Genomic DNA, 23,329 nt, shown 5'->3' with positions numbered 1-23,329 from the left:
TTCTTCTCTGTTGTTCTGTTTTTGTTTTAATCTTCCTTATACTACGATGATGCACATACCTGGTGATGCTGAATGTTCTTTATATTGCAAGAAAAATTCTGGTACAAGTGAAATTTGTTGACGTCTTTCTCATTGGCTTTTTTGGAGTTCACTTTTGCCAAAGATGACTGTATGCAAGTATAATGTCTTTGACATCTATGTTTTAAAAAGAAAAAGAAAAGTGAATAGAATCTCCCCCTACACATGAATAACAGCAATATTCGTGTGTGATGAAGTGACTTGACAATTGTTCTCATTGTTATATATTACATTAAAATAAAATAAACAAGATTTTCGTAAGGAGTGCAGTTAGAGAGGCTACAAGGCCCAAGCTGGAACCTGCTACGTAGCTGCATGTATTCCTTCCATCCAGGTGCTCTGCTCCAGGATTTGACTACATCCCATCATAGTCACTGTCTAAACATGATGGATCCTAGTTGCTGGACTACCAGCATCTTTTTTTCCATTGATGACCAAGGTCTGGTGCATATTTCATACTTGCTCCATGAAACGTGCATTTCCCCAATCAGGAACCATCTTCAGAACACGGTATTGCACTCCCCAACTTCTTCTCAAAACATGCTATTGCACTCCCCCACATCCCCTTGGAAATGCTATTGCACCCCCCTACACCTCTTCAAACGTGCTATTGCGCTCCCCTACATCTCCTTGGGAATGCTATTGAACTCCCCTACACCTCCTCAGAACACGATATTGCACTCCCCTACTTCTCCTCAAAACATGCTATTATGCTTCCCTACATCCCCTCGGAACACTGGTCTGCGACAAATATCCACCGACACCTCCTTTGGCACCCACCAGGCTCCCTACTCCTCCTGATTTTTTAATGTATTATTTTTGTAATTGTTAAGCTGGCATGCTGCAAAGCGCCAGCCTCCAGTACCATCTTTATGTCCAAAAGTCATTTATTATTTATTTACAATATTTATATATCACTCCCCATTCAAGAATTTTGGAGCAGTGGATAAATCAAATAAAAGAATAGAAAGAGAATGAAAACACCATTAAAAATACATTTTCAAAAGAAACAAAAGTGCAGTAAAGTGCCTCTGGGCTCCACGTGCTTTATGTGTGTGTTTTGCTAGAATCTTTTTGTACGGGTGTGTGATATGGGTGTGTATTTTCCGTGTGTGTTAACTCAAAGTATGGGAAAGCAAGCATACTATGACTGCATTACAAATCCCTGATTAAAAACTACAGGATTTGAGAGCACGTTCAGCACTGTTACGTACTTGGTCATGGATGGGTGGGTTGTTGTTGTTTTTGCAGACGCTGATCAGACCCAACATCAATGCTTAGTAAGCCTCTTGCACAGAAACACACACAGAGGTGAATCCACAGGAACTGACAAAATAAGAATGCAGTGCCCTATAATGAATGCAGTCCGCCTGTAACAAAGATACTTACAGATCTCTGATGAAATCCAGCGTCTCTTTATCTTTAGCGATCATGTCAGCCAAGATGTGCTGCACCCCAGATTTTACTTCCTCGACAGTAGAAAGCCCTAAAAAGAACAGCATTATTCATTTTATTTTATTATTCATGTACATTGATGGTGCTATATAAATAATAATAATAATAATATTTTTATTTGTTTCAAAATGTGTACAAGCGACCAATATGACAGCACAGAGCCCTCAGAGAAACTTACAAAATCCAACAGTTAAAGGTGGTTAAAAAACCAAAAAAAACCCCACCTTGATTTTACTGCCAATTGCAGACTAATCAAAAAACTGTTGTGACCTCAAACCAATGTCAGGGTAAGTCCATGGGCAGCAATACCCACAGCTAAGACCTGGAGGGTCTTCAGCTCTGGATCCTCAAGGTCAACAGTTAGAAACTTTAAAAGTATGTAAGGTTTTGGTCAGAGATATCTGACTCCTGCAAAGACTCTGCTTGTCTCTTAAGATCTGGCATGGCTCTACATGCCCACACACACCCCGCCCCATCCTCTGAAGTACACTTGTTAGGTCTGCAGGATAAAGACTTCTTAGAGGTGACACCTTGCTCCGTAACTCCCTCCCTTGAAATCAACAGAAAGATTGTCAAAACTGTTGTGTCCAGTTGTCCTTATCTGATCTGCAGGGTTTTGTTTTATGATGATGCAGTTTTTAGTAAGCTGGAAAGCATGCACAAAGGGATCGTCTATCACAGCCTTTCTCAACCTGGGGCGCTCCAGATGTGTTGGACTGCATCTCCCAGAATGCCCCAGCCAGAGCTGGCTGGGGCATTCTGGGAGTTGTAGTCCAACACATCTGGAGCGCCCCAGGTTGAGAAAGGCTGGTCTATCACATCCCACTACAGCCCCTTGTATGACCTAAAAAAGCTCCCCTGAGAAAAGGTCTGGCATGTGGAACAGGGGACTGCAATGGGAGTGGGGAATGGGGGGGGGGGCAGCTAAAGGCAGCTTGTGGGTGGCAACATTGGATACATGTCCCCCAATGAACGAAGAAGATGAACTGGTCACCAAAGAGGACCTTGTACCTCCCCTGAAAATTCTTCGCATCTCCTTTGAGATGCCAATTTTTTTATTAATATATTGCCGTGACATTAAGTGAAACTGTGTTGGAATGGAAACATCAGAACCACAACCACCACCCCAGACCATTGTTTCTCTAAGTGGAATAGCAGTTCAATAAAATGACAACAGCTAGTTTGCATTTCTATCAATCTGCACTCTGGACCCCACTGCCAAATGGTGCATTGGCCCAGCAAAAGGAAAGAGTAATTTGAAGCATAAGGCAGATGGATCAGGGGTAAAGCTGGCCTTTTGATTTACAGCACTCAGGATGTGCTCTTACATCAAGGGGTGCACAAGCTTTTCGGCTCCGAGGGCTGTATGTGATACACTGGGCTTGGGGGCTGGCCACACGCACATCCATACACACACATCCTAGCAATCCCAATACAGATCGCTCCTTCCTCACTGCTAGCAGCAGCATGGAAAGAGCTGTCTGTATCAGGATCACTGTGGGAGGGAGGGAGGGAGGGCACCCAAATGGGGGCACAGTTAAGACTTTGTGGGGCTCATGCAACTCCCAGGTTGTGCACTCCAGCTGTACATTTTGGACATAGGAAGCTGACATATAAAGAGTCAGACTGTTGGCCCATCTAATCCAGTATTGTCAACACTGACTGGCAGCAGTGGCTCTCCAGGGTTTCAGGCAGTTTTCCAGCCCTATCTGGGGATGCTGGGAATCGAACCTGGAACCTTCTGCATCCAAAGCAGGTGCTCTGCTACTGAGCCATGGCCCCTCCCTAGGATGTACCTAGCTATCCAGTAATATTGCCTTCAGTACTGAGTTGGAATAATTGAAATATTCCCACCTTGCCTGACGGGGACAAATTTCGAGTTTGTCCCAGCAAAACATTGCTCAATATTAGCCTTTTTATTTTTTAAAAAAACTCTTTAAAGTCAAACCGGAAAATAAATATTTAATAGTTTCTCCGCTGGAGAAAAAAAACCATATAAAATCCAGCACGTTTTATTGTCTAAGATTGCCCCCTACAGATTTATCTATAATTACACTAAGAGACACAAAGCTATAAAGAGAGACTTCGGAGTTGGACGTAGCAACAAAAAAAGACCATTTATTTCAACAGTCATTTTCTCCACCACAAAATAGAACATGTTTACCATCCTGTACTGCAACATCTGCGATCAATTTAGTTATGTATAAAATTAACAAGGGTCCTAATTGCAGGTGATTCTCAACAAGGCTCTCTGGGCCTGTTTAGAAGCTATTCTCCAAGATAACAGTTAAAGCAGGAGTGCAGAAGCTCTTTGAACCCAAGGGCTGAATTTCATTCTAGAGGAGCCCTCAGGGGCCACATTACAGGACCAAAGGCAAAAGAGGGTGGGGCTAAATCAGCATACTGTAGCTTAAAGCTCTCACTGACAGCCATGAAACCTTAGGAAAAGTTTTCCAACTTTTTAGAATGGGGGAAAAGCTACAGAAAAGCCAAGAAACCACCAAACAATGGGTGGTTAAGGGAAAGGCGGTGGGTGAGGAAAAGGGGGTGTAGCCCTCTGGAAACGTGGACAGATATGGTCCTAGTTTGCACCCCTGAGTTAAGGCAATAACAGCAAAGGTGTTCAAACTCAAGCAAACTTCCCCCTCCGGCCTCCTTACCAAGTAGAGAATATGCCATTCAAACCAAGCTATGTTGTTTGCATTCAGACGGTAGTACGGATGTTTAATAAGCCGAGATAGGAACAAGCCTTTTGGCCACACACGCAGTTGCCTCTTGTGAGCACGTGAAGAAGCCAGGAAGCCGTCCATTAACTTTGGCTTTCCATTTTTGCAGAACTGGTCAGCAGCTTCCAAACAAGCCAGGATATTAAACTTGGATATTAAGCTTGATCTGAAGCTGTTAAGCATAGTTTTCCAGTTCAGATGAAACGAGAAGCCATAGTTCATGGAAGACTTCCTGGTTTGTTCACTCGCTCACATGAACAGGCTGTGTAAATAAATCATACAATCAATATAAAACAATAAATATACACAGCTAAAAACAAATTAAACCATGAATAAGCTAAAACCAGTATAGAATTTTAAAACAGTAAAAGCAATTAAAACAATATGTGCAGGGGCTTGGTGAAATTTAGCTATCAAAGGCTTTGTTAAAAAGCCATGTCTTAACTTAGCACCGAAATGAAGCCAATGCTGGCGCCAGTCAGGCCTCCAAGGGGAGGGCATTCCACAGCTGGGGTGCCACAACAGAGAAAGCCCTCTCCCATGCCCCACCATAGCTTATGTCTCACATTGGTGGGACACAGAGGAGGGCTTGTCCAACAGATCTCAAGTTTTGGGCAGGTAGATATAGGGAGAGGCGTTCTCTCCAGTATCGAGGTCCCAAGCCGTTTAGGGCTTTAAATGACATTACCAACACCTTGAATTCGAGCAGGAAGCGTATAGGCAGCCAGTGCAATTCCTTTAAGACCGGTGTTATATGGTCTTCGAGAGAGAACAGTGGAACATCACACACACACCTGCCGTTTTGGTGCTGGCAACTGGATATTGATAGCTTGGCCATGGTGGTCCAGGCAATGGTAACCTCAAGTCTAGATTATTGTAATGTGTTCTATGCAGGGCTGCTTTGGGGCTTGGCCCAGAAGCTGCGGCTGGTGCAGAATGCAGCGGCAAGGCTGCTACCTGCGGCCTCTTTCCGAAAGCAAGTTTACGAGAACAACTGCACCAGCTGCCAATAAGCTACCAGGCCTAGTTCAAGGTGTTGTTGTTCACACATAAAGCCCTAAAGAACTTGAAACCAAGTTACCTTGGGGATTGCCTCACTGCTTATATCCATGCCCGATCTCTGCGAACATCGCAGGGAGCACTTCCGAGGGGGCCATGTGATTTCTCTCAGGAGCACTCACAGTAGAACATTTAGTGTCGCATCGCCCACCATCTGGAAGGCTGGACTGACTGCCATTACGACAGACCCCCTCCACAGTTCCTAAAACTCTCCTTTTCACACAGGCTGTGTGACCCAGCCAGCTATGGTTTTGTAACACACAGTAATTAGAGTGTGCAGATTTATTGTTGATTAATTTGTATTGCGTTGGTGTTGTTATATTTTTTAATAAGGGACTGTTTAATTTGCATAATTGTTGGAGATGTAAGGCACGTAATGCTTCTTTTATCCATACGTTCTGGCAATGCCCGATAGTTGCCTTTTAGGAAGAGGTCACGATACAGATAAACTTTGTATTGGAACACTCTTTAATACTGAATAATGTGCATGTCCTCCTAAACTATTTACCGATTTATTGGAAGTTAGCGAATGGTCAGCACAAATGGATTTTCTGAGCCCTTAGGACAGCCAAAAGACTGATATTACCACACTGGAAGGATAAATGTTCACCTCCCATAATGCAGTGGATTAAGGACCTAATACCGCTATCAACATTTGAACAGGTGGTATATAGGCACCACTCTTGAATGGATAAAAATATGGATATTTAGTCTGCTTTTCTTGAAATTTACGCATAATCTCCTTCTTTGTTTTAGAATGTTGTACTTGCTGGAACATTGGTATTTCTAAGCATGTCATTACTTGTTTTTTTCCATCAATTTGTTTTTTGTTTTGTTAGATGCACAAGAAAAATAAATAATAATAATAATAATAGTAAGTAATGATGATGATGATGATGATGATGATGATAATAATAATAATAATAATAATAATAATAATAATAATAATAATGGTATTTGGTGTGTGTGGTCATGGGAGCAGGGGGGTAGGACACCCACTTTTCCTAAACTGTTTTTGCTTATTTTCAGCCTATTAGGAATGCGGGAAGCTGGCGTAAACCAAGTCTGACCATTGGTCCAGCCAGTTCAGCATTGACTGACTGCAGCTCTCTTGGGTTTCAGACAGGTGAGATGTCAGGGACTGAACCCAGAACCTTTGGCATGTATCCTTGAGTACAGTCCTCCACTCACGAGGAGTGGAATCTGCTCTTTTGAAGTTTCCACAAAGCAGCAAATCAAACCCACAGAGCTATTTTACCTGATAATAGGAATGTTCCAGATCACATTACTATCACAGAATTATAGAATCAAAAAATATTAGAGTTGGAAGGGGCCTGTAAGGCCATCGAGTCCAACCCCCTGTTCAATGCAGGAATCCACCCTAAAGCATCCCCGACAGATGGCTGTCTAGCTGCCTCTTGAAGGCCTCTAGGGTGGGAGAGACCACAACCTCCCTAGGTAACTGGTTCCATTGTCATACTGCTCTAACAGTCAGGAAGTTTTTCCTGATGTCCAGCTGGAATCTGACTTCCTGTAACTTGAGCCCGTTATTCCGTGTCCTGCACTCTAAGATGATTGAGAAGACATCCTGGCCCTCCTCTGTGTGACAACCTTTTAAGTATTTGAAAGGAAGGTCCGCACTTACCCTCAACACTTCAGGAAGGTCCGCACTTACCCTCAACACTGGGCTTGATGTAAGAAAACAGGTTGAGTTCTCTTGGGTTCTCAATGAACAAATTGGCTGCATGTTCTAATCCCAGCTGTCTGGCTCTTTGCGCCTTAGTTCCTTTGCTTCCAGTTTTATATGGTGTGTACTAGGATAGATAATGCAGACTGGGTGTAAGAAATGCATTCCATTAAAAAGAAGAAATGGGTGCACATTATTTTGAATTTCGTTGCCATGGTTTCTGTGATCATTCTGTGTTTTACTATTTCTCAAGTAAAGATCATAGTAACAATATAAAGCGTGTACACTACCAATTGGTACTTAGGATGCTTTTAAGTGACAATAATATGGAAAAAAGCACATTCAAATCCTTTTTTAAATAACATCCGTCTTAAAAAAGAAACGGGGGGGGGGGAAATGACAGATAAAAGGGGAGGGGGGATCTGTAAACAAGTTCTACTGAAATCAATTGGGATTTATTTCCAAATAATTTTATTAGGATTGCATAGCAAAGAGAACTAAAAGTGCATCCTAAAAATTTTATTTTTTTTCAAATTGTGTTCTGGGAACGAGGGATTCTTCAGGAGCTTGTTGGGTGTTTTATCAGTGAAAAGATCTAACAACAGCACACAACCCTTCCTAGATGAGAGCTTGTTCATCATTTTCAATTTTTTTCCTAAGCCAGAGGTGGGGAAATGCATTTGATCCAGGGTTGGATCCCCAACCCCAGACCTACCTGCAGCCCAGAGGCCCGCATGCCCCGGCCCAGCTGACTTTACTGCTGCTTCTCATTCCCACATATGGGACACTTGGCTAGCACTTGCAAGAGCTCCTGTAAGCACCAGCCAAGTGCACAGCACTTAGCATGCCACTTCCCTCCCAGATAGAAGGGTGAGGGTGCGCTAAGTAAGGGGAAGCCTCATGTTATCTCCAAACTATAACTGGAGATAACAAAGGGATTTCCCTTTCCACCACTCGTCCTCCCATTTGGCAATTGGACAGACCAAGGGGATTGGAGATAACAACATCGGAGATGTAAAGAGGATTCCTCTACTTCCCAAGCCAGGAGAGGGGGAGTTGCCCATGGATTCCTCATTCTCGGTCTACAGCAATGTCAAATCCTTTTTAGAGTGCAGACTTACAGTGCAATCGGACACACACCTATGAAAGTAAGCCGCACTGAATTCAATGGAGCATATGTCCTGGTAAATGGGTACAGGATTAGAGCTTTAGTTCACAGAGGGGCCCAATAGGCCCCAAATGTTAAGGACACTGCTCACAAATGATCTGATGAAAATCCTTTTTTAAAAAAAGAAGATACTAACGACATGATCCAGCTCCTCCAACGTTCTGCAGTTCAACAAGGCAGTTAAAAGGCCTTCTGACAGTTTTCCTTCTTTCTTAAGCTTCTGTATCGAGCCATTAACCTTTTTTGCTACAGCGCTGAGACAAAAGCAAAGACAGGGCGGTCAGTTAAAAGGATTCATTGCCAACTATAATGCCTGTGTAGACACACCACTCCCAGTACTGCATGCTTCTCCTCTGTATCACCCCAGTTCAGAACCTCATAGGCATTGCTCACAGGTAGAGAAATAAAATTTCTGGAAATGTTGAGGCCATAGGGGAGGAAAGGGGGGTGGGGTTCCCAGGCAGGCAGGGTGGGGTGGTGGTGGAAAAAAACAAGAAAATTTTGGAAAAAATGAAAAATAAGCAATACTTATTTTTTTTAGCTCTAAAGTCACTTCGTTGCTTTAAGACAGCCTTCCCCAAACTGGGACCCTCCAGATAGTTTGGATTTCAGCTCCCACCAGCCTCAGGCAGCATGGCCAACGATAAAGAATGGTAGTCCAAAATGTTGTCCAAAACAGCTGGAGGACCCAGGTTGGGAGGGCTGCTTTAGAAACATAAAAGTTATTTTATGTATAATTTAGTTTGCTCATAAAATTATTGTTATGTTTTTTAAAATTTCAAAGCAAACTCAGTAAATGTGTAAGCATTGTCTGAATAGATTAGAACTACATTAAATGACTGCTACAGCATTGGAAACACAGGACTCTACAGAACAAAACCCAAACTGTCAAGAATGCACATTTACTGTCAGGAATGCACCCCAGTGACTCTACTCACATGTTAGGAAACAGAGCAGAAATGTCCACCATCAATAATTTTAATAAGGAATGAAAGAAATAATTATGCTGGGAATCTTACAGAGAGGATTAAAAAAAAACATTTTCCCCGATGGCTTTATTATTTCCAGACATTTTACATCACTAGTCTTTATAGAAAAGTGTCCTCATTACATAGTTTTTAGAAATCATTTTAGACGGAGTAAAAGCTGGGTAACGATATATCAATAATTTGTCTTAAATTCTAAAAGAAAACATTTTATAACCCCAAAATGGTCCTCGGAAGAAAAACCATCCCCCCCCCCAATTTTTCAATTTTTTTTTCCCCTGGAGACCTCCTATGCGTAGAGGCTGCTTTCCTTAATCAATAGAAATATCAGCTTCAGAAGCCAAAGAAATATATGCATAGAATGGTATCTCTTTCCTCTAGAATTGGAGTTAATTCATTCAGCGGTGAAAACTCTGGAGTGGTTTGCAGAATCTGGAATGGGTTCTGCAATCTGCCCTGGACAAATTGGCAGTGGCCAAGTTATTTTTATAGAAAGTAGTGCATTTCTTACACTTTGCTTCCACCAGCCTAACAGACATTACAATAATCTATGGTTTTATCAGGGCAGGAATAAGCCTAGGAAAGTCTTGGGATCACATGCTATGCCCCTCTCCTCTCTTCCTCTGGCATGGCCACATGGGTGAAATTGAAAGTTTTTGCTTCCATTTTTGATAAATCGCAGTTTAGTGTGACATCCAAACCCTAAACTGAAGTAAATCCAAACTATTGTTTGTTGAAACCAGCGAGCTTCATAACCTTAAAGTTGGCTTGTTTCCAACAAACTACAGCTAAAATTAGCCACAGTTTACTAGATTTGGCCAGGACAAGCTGTGGTTAATCAAAAACAGCTCCACCAGAGAATGAATGGGGGTGGGGGGGTATCAATCCAAGCTTCACCTAGATTCATTCACACCATGATATGCCATGGTTTATCTTGATACCTGTACAGGGGCAATGGACCAGAGGCAAAATTAGGCCCCAAGTTGAAAGGAGGCACCTTTTTTCCTGGAAACCAATTCCATTAGTATTGTTGCTTGGCCATGCACCTGCATCACCTTCAGAATATATAAATGATAGTGGGCCTGTTCAGACAACACACTGAACCATGGTTATGCCACTAACCCTTTCGCAGCAAATGGTTAGTGAGCAGGTATAAACCATGGTTATGTAGCCACCATGGCTAGGAATCGTTCACACGACATGCTAAGTCATGGCTCACATGACACGCTAAACCATAATATTTAGCTCAAAATGCTTAACCACCGCAGTTTAGTGTGTCATCTGAACGGGGTCAATGTGAGGCTCAGTTTATATTTATTTTCTCCTTTTGCCTTCCCGCCCCATCCCTGCCCCACCACATACTGGAGTTCCTCCATCGTTTGCTGCACCTCACGCAATGCATCAGCTTCCATATTATTGATAAGCTCTTTTCGATACCGGGCGATGAATGGAATTGTATTGTCATCGTTGAAGAGGCGGATTATGTTGGCACACACCCATTCTTCAATACCAGTCCTTTGTGACAAGACCTGCAGCAACAAGAAGGACGATGACGACAAGAACCCTGCAAATCAAATACAAATGTTCTCGGAGGAGACAGTTCTGAACACTACAAGCCTGGTGTGGTCCAGTAGGGCTTAGTAGGGAACAAGTACATGTGGGGCAACAGCAGCAACAGCTCCTTCTCCTCTCTGGCAGTGGAGAAGGCAATGAGGGTCGGTCAGACAACCCCCAAAGCAGCAGTGGGGACCCTCAGGCCCATGTGCCAAATCTGGTCCTCGTGGGACCCCAATCTGGCCCTCCAGAGTTCCCCATACAGCCTCGCCTCTTTTTCCTGTCCACATCCCTTTCCCTAACCGCTAACCATTAGGTGGTTTCCCAGCTATGGGGGAAAAGCTTCGCCACTCAAGAGGGCTGAAATGCTTCTCCTAAGGCTTAGTTTCTGTCAGTAAAAACTTTACGCTAAAATATGCTGGCATTTTTGGTATTTTGGCCTCACGCCTTTGGCCCCACCCACCACTGCATTGCGTCCCCCTGAGAGCTTCTCCAAAATTGGAATTCAGCTCTTTGGGCTGAAAATCCCTATACTACAGGAACAATTATAGCTACATAGGTACCTCCTTAGTAAGCACAGTTGCCATTTGTTCAGCATGAAATTCAAGGAATACAAACCAAATAATTAAAAAGAAAAACAATTGCGAAATGGGAGAACATATTAAGCTAAATCAGTAGACACCAAAAACGGTTTATCAGGATCAGTCACCTCGTAAAATGCAAAGGCTCAAAAGCCGTACAATGCCCAACAAAATCTCTTCTCTCCATTTCCCCCTCAAGATGGTGAGCGTACATGGGTGTGCCACAGGGGAGCATTCTCTTCTGGAGGGCAAGGAAGAAGTGATCCTAGCTGAGGCCCTCTAGACATTAAACAGGAAGCACAGGTGTGGGGAGGAAAAGGAAGCCCACTCCTGGCCAAAGGGCAGGTCAAAACACTGACAAACTAGGTAGGGGCCATGTTGGGGGGGGGGGGAGGTTTGAGAGAAAAAAGTTAAAGCTCAAAGCAAGAAATGATTAGAAATATAAAATATCCAACTGGAATGAGAATATCTATAAAAATTAGAACCAGCCCAGACTTTTTGGCCCTGGTATTTTTGGCAATTTGTGTGTGGGCAGGGAAGCCCCCAGAGACGTGCGAAGTTCTAAGAAATTCTTACAGGGTGGGGAGTTGGCTTACCTTAGTATAATACAAGATGACTGAGGTTTCCTCCGCCCACAACCCCTTTTTTATATAGTTTAGAAAAAGCCTCACTGCTGCTGCTTGTCATGGGTGGCAAGGCCCTTTGTGCAACATCCTGGCTACGTACTGGAAGACTATGCTGGAGGAATGGCTATAAGAATGGCTCAGCCCTGCCCACAGGAAAAGTGGCCTGAATGCGACACAGAGAGCTTCACTGCCTACTACAAGCAACTCAATGAGGCTTTTTTAAAAGGATAAGAAAAAAAGAAGAGGAAGGAAACTTCAGCCATCTCATGTAACACTATGGCTCAGTTCAGACAACATGTTTCTCAACGGTGGATTTAAAACTCCTCGGTGTTTTTACACCATCATTGTGAAATGTGTTGTCTGGCGGGCAAACTCCACCCCACAGCGCAGATTTTTTGGAAAACACTCCACAATGAATATGCACACTCTGCAGAGGAGAGTTCCCGCACAACCGTTGTGTTGCATGTTGTATGGAAGGCTCCAAGGAGTTTTCTGTTGCATTGAGTTGACCTTTCCCCCTGGCTACAGAGTTCCCTGGTAAGAGTGGCGAAAGAAGCAAGTGCCATTCTAGGAGATGTGGTTTTTTGCAGCCATGGCTGATGGGATACCATCAGGAGGACTGGGGGAGGAGAGAGGGAGGAGAATCTGTCAATCAAACATCACAATGGATTTTGCTCAGCTCCATGGTAGCCCACAGTCATACAACGGTGGAGTCAGAACATGTGGTGTGGGGAGTACCCCCTAAAAACTCAACCGTTGAGTGGAGTTTTCACACTGTGTTGACTAACGTATTGTCTGAACTGAGCCTATAGCAAGCCATACCCCTCTCATAAATTCCTTAGAACCTCACCACTACAGCCCCACTTCTGTAGAATGGGCAGGGTGGGGTGGGGAGTATTCAGCACAGCTCTAATAAAAATGTCACAAACTCAGCAGATTTCTCTTATGAATGAAGTTTAAAAACTGTCAACCAAGACACACCTGTTTTCACTGGCCTCCCCATAATGCATGGGGTACAGTGTTTTAGAGTATTTCATTATATATTGATTGCTTATTTGATATATTGTTTTTTATCCTGTACACAACCTTGAGAGGTTTTACCTAAAAGACAGCCTAAAAATAATTTTAAAATGTTTTTTTTAAAAAAGGCTTCAAGATAAATATTCCACTTTTTACCATCTTCCCTATCTGTGGCGTTTTCAAATAGAGGAAATGTAACTCCGTGTGTGTGTGTGTGTGTGTGTGTGTGTGTGTGTGTGTGTGTGTGTGCTTAAATTATCATAATTTCCCTTCTACTTACAAATATGAGAATGACCTCTTTTTGATATTTTCTTGTGAAACCCAATCCTAATTGTAACCTTCCTGCACCATCACTTATGCTCGGGAGAAGTTTCATTAAAAACAGAGGGAAAATATGCAATTTATTTTATAAAAATAAAGAGAGGCCAATTTACATTCTGGAATACATCCAGAACTGCTATTATATACAATAGAAACCAAATTTATGCCCCTGCTCTAGCCATAGATCCTCTTTATCCCATATAGGTTTATGCAAGTTTTGTTATGAAAGGGAAGAAAAATCTCAGACCTGCACAATGTCCCAGTTCATTTTATGTTCGTCATCTAGCTTGCTGCTCGGAGTGGGTTTTAGAGGATTCCCCTGAGGACACGCTGCAGCTTTGAATTTTTTTAAAGGAGGCTCATCAAAGGTGAAATCGTCTACAGACTCTTCTGCCTTCACTTCTCGTTTACAGGCTGCAGTACTTGTGGAGGGACCTTCAGCGTTTTCCAGGCCATGGCCAGGATGTCCGTGAACAACGCCAACATTTTTCATTGGTTTTTTTTTGGCTGGAGATGGCAACTTGGTGTCCTCCTTCTCCTCTTTAGGCTGGCATAGTGGCACACCTCCTTCATTCCCTCCAGGAACGGTAATAGGCAAAGATGTGTCCTGCTCAAGAAATCAAAACACATTTATCATTACATTTTATTATTATTATTACATTTTATATCCCACTTTTTTCCTCTTGCAATGAACCCAAGCCACCTACATAGTCCTCCTCCTCCTCTTCATTTTATCCTCACAACCACCCTGTGAGGTAGGTTAGGCTGAGAGTAAGTGACTGGCCCAAAGTCACCCAGTGAGCTTCCACGGCTGAGTGGGGACTAGAATCCGGATCTCCTGAGTCCCAGTCCAACACCACAACCACTGCACCACACTCAGTCTCCATGTTAAGAAGAGAAGCTGATAAAATACAAAAGATTACATAGCTCAAACAATGTGGCCAAGTCTCTGGATGAGGCCTCCCACCCACCCACCTGCTGTCTTCTGGATTGCCTTTTTTTTTCTCTCATGACATTTCTCTCCATCACCTGGTTCAACTGTTAACTTTCTTAGTCCAGCAAACCATGGTTTGTTGCAACAGCAATGTTCAACAAACTCAGGTGCTCCCTATTTTCCCCTTTTGGTTTCAAAGTGGACTTATTGGCTTGTTAAGACACAATCGCCCATGACATCAACATCTGGAAATTATAGTTTTACGCTCTCCCTACAAACCAAGGTTGGAAACTAGGGTCAAACCATTCCTGGTTCAGACATTCCTGCTTCAGGGGGAGAAACACTGTTCCACCAAGGGTGAGCTATTATACCTGCTCCCCTTCCCACCCCTCAACCACCTGGAGACTTTAAAAGCAAGGCTGGAGCTGCTTCAGGGGAAGAAACATTCCAACCAAGTTATTTTCCCCTTATCTGCTCTGTTTTGCTGTAAACTTGTATTTAGTATACTTTTGAATATTATTGCGATATTGTTGATTACTGTATTTCTTCGATTGTAAGATGCCATCGATTCTAAGACGCACACTAATTTCAGTACCACCAACAGGGAAAAAAAGCTTTGATTCGAAGAAAAAATAAATTTCTTTGAACATCTTTTATGAGTAGAATATCTTAGAATTTCATAGAAAGAGCTGGGTTTTGGGGCCACTGGGCTGGGAGGGGCTTAGGGGTAAGCAAAAAACCAGGCGCTTACCCTCCCAGCTCCTCCTCCCGGCTCGCGGCTGCTGCAGGAGCTTCCTCTTTTGGAGGCCTGCCTGCACGAGGAGGAGAGAGACGACTGGAGCTGGAGCTGCCGCGTGAGAGCAGCTTCGGTGGAGCAGCACTTCTTTAGCCTCTGGGCACAGGTTTTTCCGCGGGCGTGAGGAGTTCCAGGCGGGACACGCGCTTCCCAGCGCAGTGGCTGGGGGGGTGAGCCTCCTGACTCTTGGAGCCGCGTGTCTTCCTGGCACGGCTGATGAGGGCCGGAGCTGCACGGGCCGCGCTGTAAGCCCCAATCAGCCTGCAAAGCAATCTTAAAAAGCCCTGCTTGCTCAGCTTTCTAAAAGCAATAAAGCTAGAGAGAATGGATGTTTCAGACCCTTTTTTAATAGGACAGAGTCTTTTTGCATCTACCATATTGCTTCGATTCTAAGACGCCATCGATTCTAAGATGCACCCCATTTTTAGAGCTGTTTATTTAGGGGAAAAAGTGCGTCTTAGAATCGAAGAAATACGGTAGTATATTGTTAAATATTGTTATAGTTTTAATTTCTGTAAACTGCCCAGAGAGCTTTGGCTATTGGGCAGTATAAAAATGTAATAAATGAAATGAAATCACAGGAAACAGTGGTTTAACAAACCAGGAAGGATTCTCTGATGCCAGACACAAAAGGAGGGAAGCGTGGAGGAGGAGTTCTTGATCTTGTCTCCACTCTAAGCAACTATGGTTTGTTGGAACAAGAAGCTGACATCTGAACTGGAACATTATGTCATCAGTAACTTTCACCACTACCATTGCTAATCTGGTTTATTGATTAATCCAAGATTTGAAACCACATTCAAACCACAATGCCATATGACTTGGGTGTACTTTGGGATAACCAGGTGGAAAGAACATAATTTTTTGGATGGATTTCTCAATGTGAGCTAACAGTGTAAGGTTGCAGCATAAAAGGCAAATGTGAAAATAACCTTGAACATGTATAGGCAATGCCTACTGAAATCTCAGAAGCCAGAGAAGGGGCCAAATTAAGACTTTCAGCTGTTGGAAACGGAGCTTCCGTAGAAATTGGGCTTCTTCTATGCATGCCTCCGGTCTAGTTTGTAGCCCTAGACTTTTTTACTAGAAATAGTAAGCATCTACAGTTATCTAAAGACAGTTCCAAATCAGCATCTTTGAAAAAAATCAAGTTAGGTAGGGAGATTTCCATGTGTAGACCCACCCCAACCCCTCCAATTTTTATCCGCTCTTTCCAATGCTTTGAAAAATAAATTGGTACCTAGATTCTACTACTTACCGGTTCTTCTTTTACTACTACCTTCTTTATCCTTTTCCGAGCCACAGTTGGTTTCTTTGGGGTCACAGTGGGATTTTTTGCTGTAGGCCCTTTCGGCTTTGGCACCCTGGCCTTTCTCGTAACTTTCTTTTTGGGCTCCCAGTCCTCTTCAGACTTTTCCTCTTCCGATTCCGAAGATCTACACAAAGAGGGGAAACTTTAGAGGGAATGGAATTATATCTGAACCTACCTATACACTGCAATCAAGACCTGAGGTCCTTGTCGGAGGGAGGTTTGGAGGATGGCAACAAGGGAGGGCTTTTTCAATGGTGCCCTCTCCAACAAGGCCCATCTGGCGCCAACATTGTCATCTTTTTGGCACCAGGTTAAGACTTTCCTCTATCCTAAAACATTTAATAGCATGATGGCACTTTAACACATCAGTTGAATTGTTTGTCGTTTTCCATGATGTTTTAGTTGTTTTATGGGGTTGATTGCAGTGGTTAGATTTTTCTAGCTGGTTTAAATTTAATATGTTTTTAGTGTTGTTGTAAGCTGCCTTGAGTCTTTTGTGAGAAGGGCACCTAAGGGTACAATTCTATGTCTTTTTAGCCAAAAAAACCCTACAACACATGCTGAATTGTAGGCCTTTTTTGTGTCTAAACTTGCATAGGATTGCATCTTAAGAAATCTGATGATGATGTTAAATAAAGGAAAAATCAATTGGAAAAAGATATTTTTATATTTATTTCATCATATATTTTATTTGTTTATTTTTATTACATTCCTATACCGCCCAATAGCTGAAGCTAATATTATTAAAAATAGAGGCCTTTTTTCTTTTTAAACATGCATAGGATAGCACTCTTACGTTCAACTCCTATGCACACTTACCTGGGATTAAGTCCCATTGAGCAGACTTGCATTTACTTCTGAGGCAACCTGTACAAGGCTGCACTATTAATTGCTATACTATGACAGCTTTTGAAGTTGTATACCTCTATCATTGGCATTGCTTTTCTTGGATCTTTATGAACTAGGAGGGGACAGTCATCAAAAGAAGGAGATGTTATTAATTTTATATATATTCTCATTGCCGTAAACTTCAAAAGTGCCAGCAACTTTGTCTGAGACGCAATGCATCTGGGAGACCGCCATTATTTGCATTAAAATGCACACTAAAGTGAAATTTCAGCTCACGATTTAAGGAAGGAAGGCAGTTCATCTTCTGGAACCTTTGGTTTTGCTGGTGCTCTAGCTCTTCTAGGCAGACTTGACATCTGAGGGGGAAGAAAAAATAGCCCATATCAATTTGCTCAGACCTGCTTTTAAGGACCAGTATACAATGCTGTCAATTGCTCAAGCAATCTCAATTGCAAATTTATTCTTAAGTAACACAGAGAAGTGCTTTTCTTGGTGCTGCAGTTTAGTACTTTCTTCAAAATTCCAACAATCGCAAGGTGAAAAGTTTTAATCCATATTTATTAAGTAACATCAGACGCTGATTTTACCAAGGCAGGCTACTGGTCCATATGCCTTAGTACGGCCTACACCAGTGTCCTCCAGATGTTTGAACTACAACTCTCATGATCCCCAATCAAGGGCTATGCTGGCTGGGGATGATGGGAATTACAGTGAGTACTATGTTGCCTACCATTAACTGGCAGGGGCTCCCATTCTCCAAGTGTGGATCCTTATGTAGTCAAAGCAGAAGCAGCCGTACACAAGTGGGAGGTGTATCAGCAGGCGTAGGGGAACACCGAGGTTTGTAGCAGAGATATACAACATGGCACCAAAGCCACCAATATACCCTGGGACACCTTTCTTGGCACTGTCCAAGGTGCCCTATTGTGGGCATCCGCTGGAATTTTTCTAGGGAGGAGGAGCTGCACAGATGCTCTTTTTAGCTGAGCATCACATTCTGTGACATATAGAAGCCTACACTTAGTAGTAGAAAGTCCTGGGAACTGAATAGTGCTAATACAGAATAGTGTTATATTCAGGAAGCATCATGAACCAACCCAACTGTATTTGGAATAAGGGATGGAAAAAAGACATCTAGGAACAAGAGAGACAGAAAAAACACAAATGAACAAACACAGTACAGCTGTCTCAAGAATATATCGTATATTTTATGGCTTCACGGCCATTATCATAACATTGACAACTTCACAGGACTCATCCTGGAACGCTTTCCTTCAACTTGGAAACACTGGTGAACACTCTATAAAGCTGTCTTCCCTAACCTGGTGTCCTCCAGATGTTTTGGATTGCAACCCCAGCATTCCACACCATTGGCCATGATGGCTGGGGCTGATTAGAGTTGAAGTCAAAAACAGCTGACAGGTAACCAGGCTGGGGAAGGCAGCACTAGAGAGTAGCAGTGGAGTCTGTTTCTACAGTACATGAGAAAACACTGTGGAGCTGCATGGCATACTGTCTCAGCTCCAGGGCCACAACACTAAGGCCATAGCTAGACCCAAGGTTTATCCCTGGATTGTCCAGGGGTCAAACCTTTTCATCTAGGTGACACAGTGCTCAGGCAGGGGTGAACCCTGGATGATCCCAGAATAAACCTTAGGACTAGCTGTGGCCTAAGGCTCAGTTACGACAACATGTTAGTCAATGCAGTGTGAAAATTCCACTCCACGGTTGAGTTTTTAGGAGGTACTCCCCACAAAACAAGTTCTAACTCCACTGTTGTGTGACTGTGGGTTACTGTGGAGTTGAGTAAAATCCATTGTGATATTTGATTGACAGTTCCTCCACCCTCTCTCCTCCCCCGGCCCTTCTGATGGTATCCCATCAGCAGCCACTGCTGAAAAAAAATCCTGGCTACTCCTTTCATCGCTCTTGCCAGGAAACTCTGTAGCCAGTGGGAAAAGTCTACTCAACGCAATGGAAAACTCCACGGAGCTGCCAAACACACAACACAATGGTTGTGCAGGAACTCTCCTCTGCACAGCATGGATATTCAGCATGGAATGTTTCCCCCAAAAAAAACTCCACCGTTGCATGGAGTTTTCATGCCAGACAACACATTTCTCAACAGTGGTGTAAAAACTCCACCATTGAGTTCTAACACCACCATTGAGAAACATGTTGTCTGAAATGAGCCTAAGAGAGAGATGGGTAGAGCTTTCATGTGGGCCTCCTGCAAGGGCTAAAATGGCAAGTTCTCTTGAAGCTATATATATGTATCACAAGAACCAGTTCTAACCGTTAAGAAACTTCACTGCCACTACAGTTTCACAGCCCCATCTGCATTTCTCCAAAACACCAAAAATACTGGACTACACTGAAGAGTTGTCATACATTTCTCTAACAGACACACCCTCCACAAAAATAACAACAACACTGGACTACTTGCGCAACCCACACTTTTTCAACCACAGCCCTTCCCTCCTACAATATGGGTATAATAATAATGGCTAGTTTCTTACAAAATGAACAGCCAGAATAGCGGCTTCACATTTTGCCTCATATCTTGGGTTCAACCAGGGCTTTAAAAAAAGAAGGAAAAAAACCCAAAAAAACGAAGGCTGGGAATCTGGAGATTATTATCCCCCAGAGACAAATTTACCCTCCTTGCCCCTTCCTGTGGATGTCTCTGACTATGGATGAAACTTGGAATGGCTATCTTCATAATGTGAGAGTTAGTTATCTCTCTCTGTGGTACCACATCTCTCTTTCCTTTATTTCCACCACCAGCATTTTCCAAACCTTCGTGGGTGAAGGCATAAGAGTTTTAAGGTGTTTTCATATACCAACATTAACAGCCCAATCCTCTGCATGTGTACAAGGGGGGGGGGGGTGTAAAGCCACAAAAAGCAAGTGTACATAAGGAGTGCAACGTTCCTTGCAATTCTGGGACTGGCAGCAACAACCAGTCCCCTCCTCACACACACACACTTCCCAGATAGGCGACATTCCTGTTCTCACTTTAAATTAAAGTGAACTCAGCCAGGGGACTATATTGGTGGAACAGCATGGGAAGTCAGTGATTTCCACAGTCAGTCAGCGAGGGATGCTTTATGAGGCAGGCGCTTCCTCAGGCTACCAAACCGAAACCTTACAGGCCCCAGTGCTACCCGGCTAAGCCTGCCAGAAAGCAGGCCTCACCACCCTTTCCGAGTCCATATTCTACCATGTGCATCACAGTCATTCTCAACTGAGCTCACTCCACCTTCACTCCAGGTTTAATTTGCTGTCCTGGGCCTCGTTGGTCTGTCTTGTGGAGAATTGGAGAGTACGGGGCAGGTGTGTGCCACGTGAGGTACTGTTGCCACTCTCGGAATGGAGCTATTGTGCCGTGAAGGAGCCTGGTCGTGCTGTTGGCTGCTACTACCTATTTGCCACACAAAGAGACACTCCCACAGCACCAGTTAAATTCAAGGACATCCCTCATTTAATTTACTGACTGCCTGGCCTGACTTGGCCCTTGCCCATGAGTCTGGAAACTAAAAGTAGAGATAGCTGGGGCATGTGCAGCACAAGTAGTCATTTTTGCTGCTCTCAGTATAATGTCATCACTGGATTCCAAGGGGAGGCAGTTGCACCCCGTTGCCCCATTAGCAGAGACCCATGTGCCCCATCCCTGCCACTTTAAAAAGAAATCTCACAGAGTTTCTTATTGGAAGCTAGTATCACTGAGTAATAGGTTTCTGTTACTGCTGAAAACTGTGGGTTCAAAGGTGTATAAGGCAGAGAGCTCAATTCTACCTTGTACTCTACCTTGTCTTTTGGGCAGGTTAACTTGCCCTTTGCCACGCCCTCCTATGGCAGCCATTTTGTGGTGGTGCCCAGGACAGTCTCTCAAATGGCCAAATGTGCCCACAGGCCCAAAAGCCTAAACCTGGTTGGGAGAAATATATAAAAAAAGGGGAGGAAAACCAAACCGAGGCTATGGAATCCTAACTCACTGGGGCAGGTATGGAAAAGTAGGGGGAACAGAATGGCTGTGTTCAGAAGACACCTTAAACCACGTCTTTAACTACGGTGAATAGAGCCGTGGTTTAAGGTGTCTTCTGAACACAGCCAATGTTGTATCTTTGAAAGTGTTGAACAGGAGCACACCATACATTTTATATGCATCTGCAGAGATTTATCCATGTATATTTGTATTTGCCAACTGAGGATAACATGAAAAGCTGAAGGCACACGAAACCTGTTTAGCCTTTAAGGTGCCACACTTTGCCATTTCACTTAAGGAGAGGGACTGGTCCACAAAGCGTGAGAAAGCACAATTTGGGCTTTCTGCTCAAACAAAATACACCGAGGATCGCCCTAGGCCAGGCTGTCAACAAAAGGCAGCTCATTGCTCCAGCATACTTGGAAACAGCATCCTCCAAGTTGGACACCTCTTTTCCCTCATGCCAGAAACATACAGATGTTACTCGGCAGCAAGGTAGAGGTACTCCGCATAAACACAAATACTCCTCTTGGGCATGTACAAGACAGACTCTGTGACATAAGCAGAGTGCTTCTCTCAGCAACATATAACGGCACATGTCCAAGAAGTGAACATCAGCATTTGAAAAAAAGAACATACAAAAAATATCTAGGGTTACTTAACCTTGGCAGCAGAGAAGACCTAAACTCCGATTAATTATTTTATGGTTGGCTGATCAGAACATATAGAATTTTAAAACGTAGACTAGTTGCCCCTCGCCCCTGAAACAGCATAAACTAGCAACAATCGTCTAGCCCCATAAACCGAGGTGAGTGGGTAGAAGGCGCTGCGTTCGTCCCTTCTCATCCCATTTGATTTAAAACCCAGAGGCCATTCACGGGAGTAGAGAACGATCGTGTGAACACATCAGCCCCGGAACTTTCCAGGTGGGGTGCTCCATTCTGTTCTTACTCACCTTCCTGTAACTTTGGCTGCGGAAGGAGTTTTAAGAAGACGGCTTTCCACCTCACCCTTTTCTCTCTCGCTCGCTCTCTTTTTTGCGCTCCTCCAATCACTCTTGCAGGCTGCAGATTTGAAAGCGGCGCCAGCGCCACCGGAGCTTGCAAGGCAATCCAGTCACTCCAAACCCCTGCAAGTTGCTTGCATGTCAAACAAGGGAGGAGGAGGAGGAGCTGCAGGAAGTGATTGCTGTCCGTGGCGAGCCAGCCCCGGAACAGGCCCGGTTCCAATCAGCTCTCGAAGGCCAGCTCCTCTTCGGATTAGCTGGGCATCGAAAGGCGGAGACCGGGAGGCGGGGAAGAGAATGTCTCCGGTCCCTGCCCTCCTCCCCAGGCACCCTGGTCCCTGCCCTCCTCCCCGTTGCTCACGATCCCGGCTGCGACCCTTAGGATCTCGGATTAGATGCAATCCAGAATAATCTAATGGAGAGTTGTGCGGCGCAATCCTAACTCATCTCCTTTGGGATGTATTTCCCACCGTATTCAATGGAGTTTATGCCTTAAGTGTGTTGTTTAGGGTTTACAGCGACTGGGGTTTTTTTGGGCGGGGGGAGTTCTTTCGTTTTTGCTGAGCTAAATTCAAGAAAATTTAACATTTTGCAGTTGTATCGTTTAACCACTAGATGTTGCTGTGCGTTGGTAAACACGTAATTCCTTTTAGGGCGCCAACCTATGTATTTTTCTCGACAGATAAAATGTCCTACAACTCCCAGCATTCCCCCACCAAGCTATGTTGGCTGGGGAATCCTGGGAGTTGTATGACTTTCTGGCTGTCTAAATATGAATAGGATTGCACCCTAAACTATCGAAAGTGTCTTACGTGAGCAGAGGCTGCTTTAAGTACTCCTTATGGGCTTCTTCTAAAGCAACATTAGGATTCTCTATTTCATGTTGAGAGGAGAGACGTCTATTTATTCCTATTTCATAGGGTGACCATATGAAAAGGAGGACAGGACTCCTGTATATTTAACAGTTGCATAGAAAAGGGAATTTCAGCAGGTGTCCTTCGTATATATGGAGAACCTGATGAAATTCTGTCTTCATCACAACAGTTAAAGGTGCAGGAGCTATACTAGAGTGTTAAAAAGCCCTGATGTTGCCAAAGAATTGGCTAATTTGTCTACAAGCAAGCTGCCATAATTGGAGCTAGCCCATTTCTCAGTATTTGAATCCACCTTATGAAAAGAAGAC

At 43.6% G+C, this 23,329-nt stretch overlaps 1 protein-coding gene across 1 annotated transcript in view; it reads right to left on the bottom strand.

Moving 5' to 3' along the window:
- Positions 1–22,223, bottom strand: part of SRBD1 (S1 RNA binding domain 1) — a 207,178-nt gene extending 184,955 nt beyond the window's left edge. Inside the window, exons 1-9 of the mRNA XM_063123963.1 lie at positions 22,151–22,223; positions 17,429–17,508; positions 16,250–16,427; positions 13,509–13,868; positions 10,522–10,688; positions 8,310–8,427; positions 6,994–7,132; positions 1,468–1,564; positions 60–195 (exon numbers count right to left, since the gene is read on the bottom strand). Coding sequence (XP_062980033.1) covers positions 60–195; positions 1,468–1,564; positions 6,994–7,132; positions 8,310–8,427; positions 10,522–10,688; positions 13,509–13,868; positions 16,250–16,427; positions 17,429–17,508 — 1,275 coding nt within the window. The 5' untranslated portion in view covers positions 22,151–22,223. The remainder of the gene's footprint in view (positions 1–59; positions 196–1,467; positions 1,565–6,993; positions 7,133–8,309; positions 8,428–10,521; positions 10,689–13,508; positions 13,869–16,249; positions 16,428–17,428; positions 17,509–22,150) is intronic.
- Between the last annotated feature and the right edge of the window lie 1,106 nt (positions 22,224–23,329).

The sequence above is a fragment of the Elgaria multicarinata genome, chromosome 4 (genome assembly GCF_023053635.1).
Source record: "Elgaria multicarinata webbii isolate HBS135686 ecotype San Diego chromosome 4, rElgMul1.1.pri, whole genome shotgun sequence".
Taxonomy (NCBI): Eukaryota; Metazoa; Chordata; class Lepidosauria; order Squamata; family Anguidae; genus Elgaria; species Elgaria multicarinata.
Note: the sequence above shows the minus strand (reverse complement) of the source record. Positions and strands in the feature narration are given on the sequence as shown.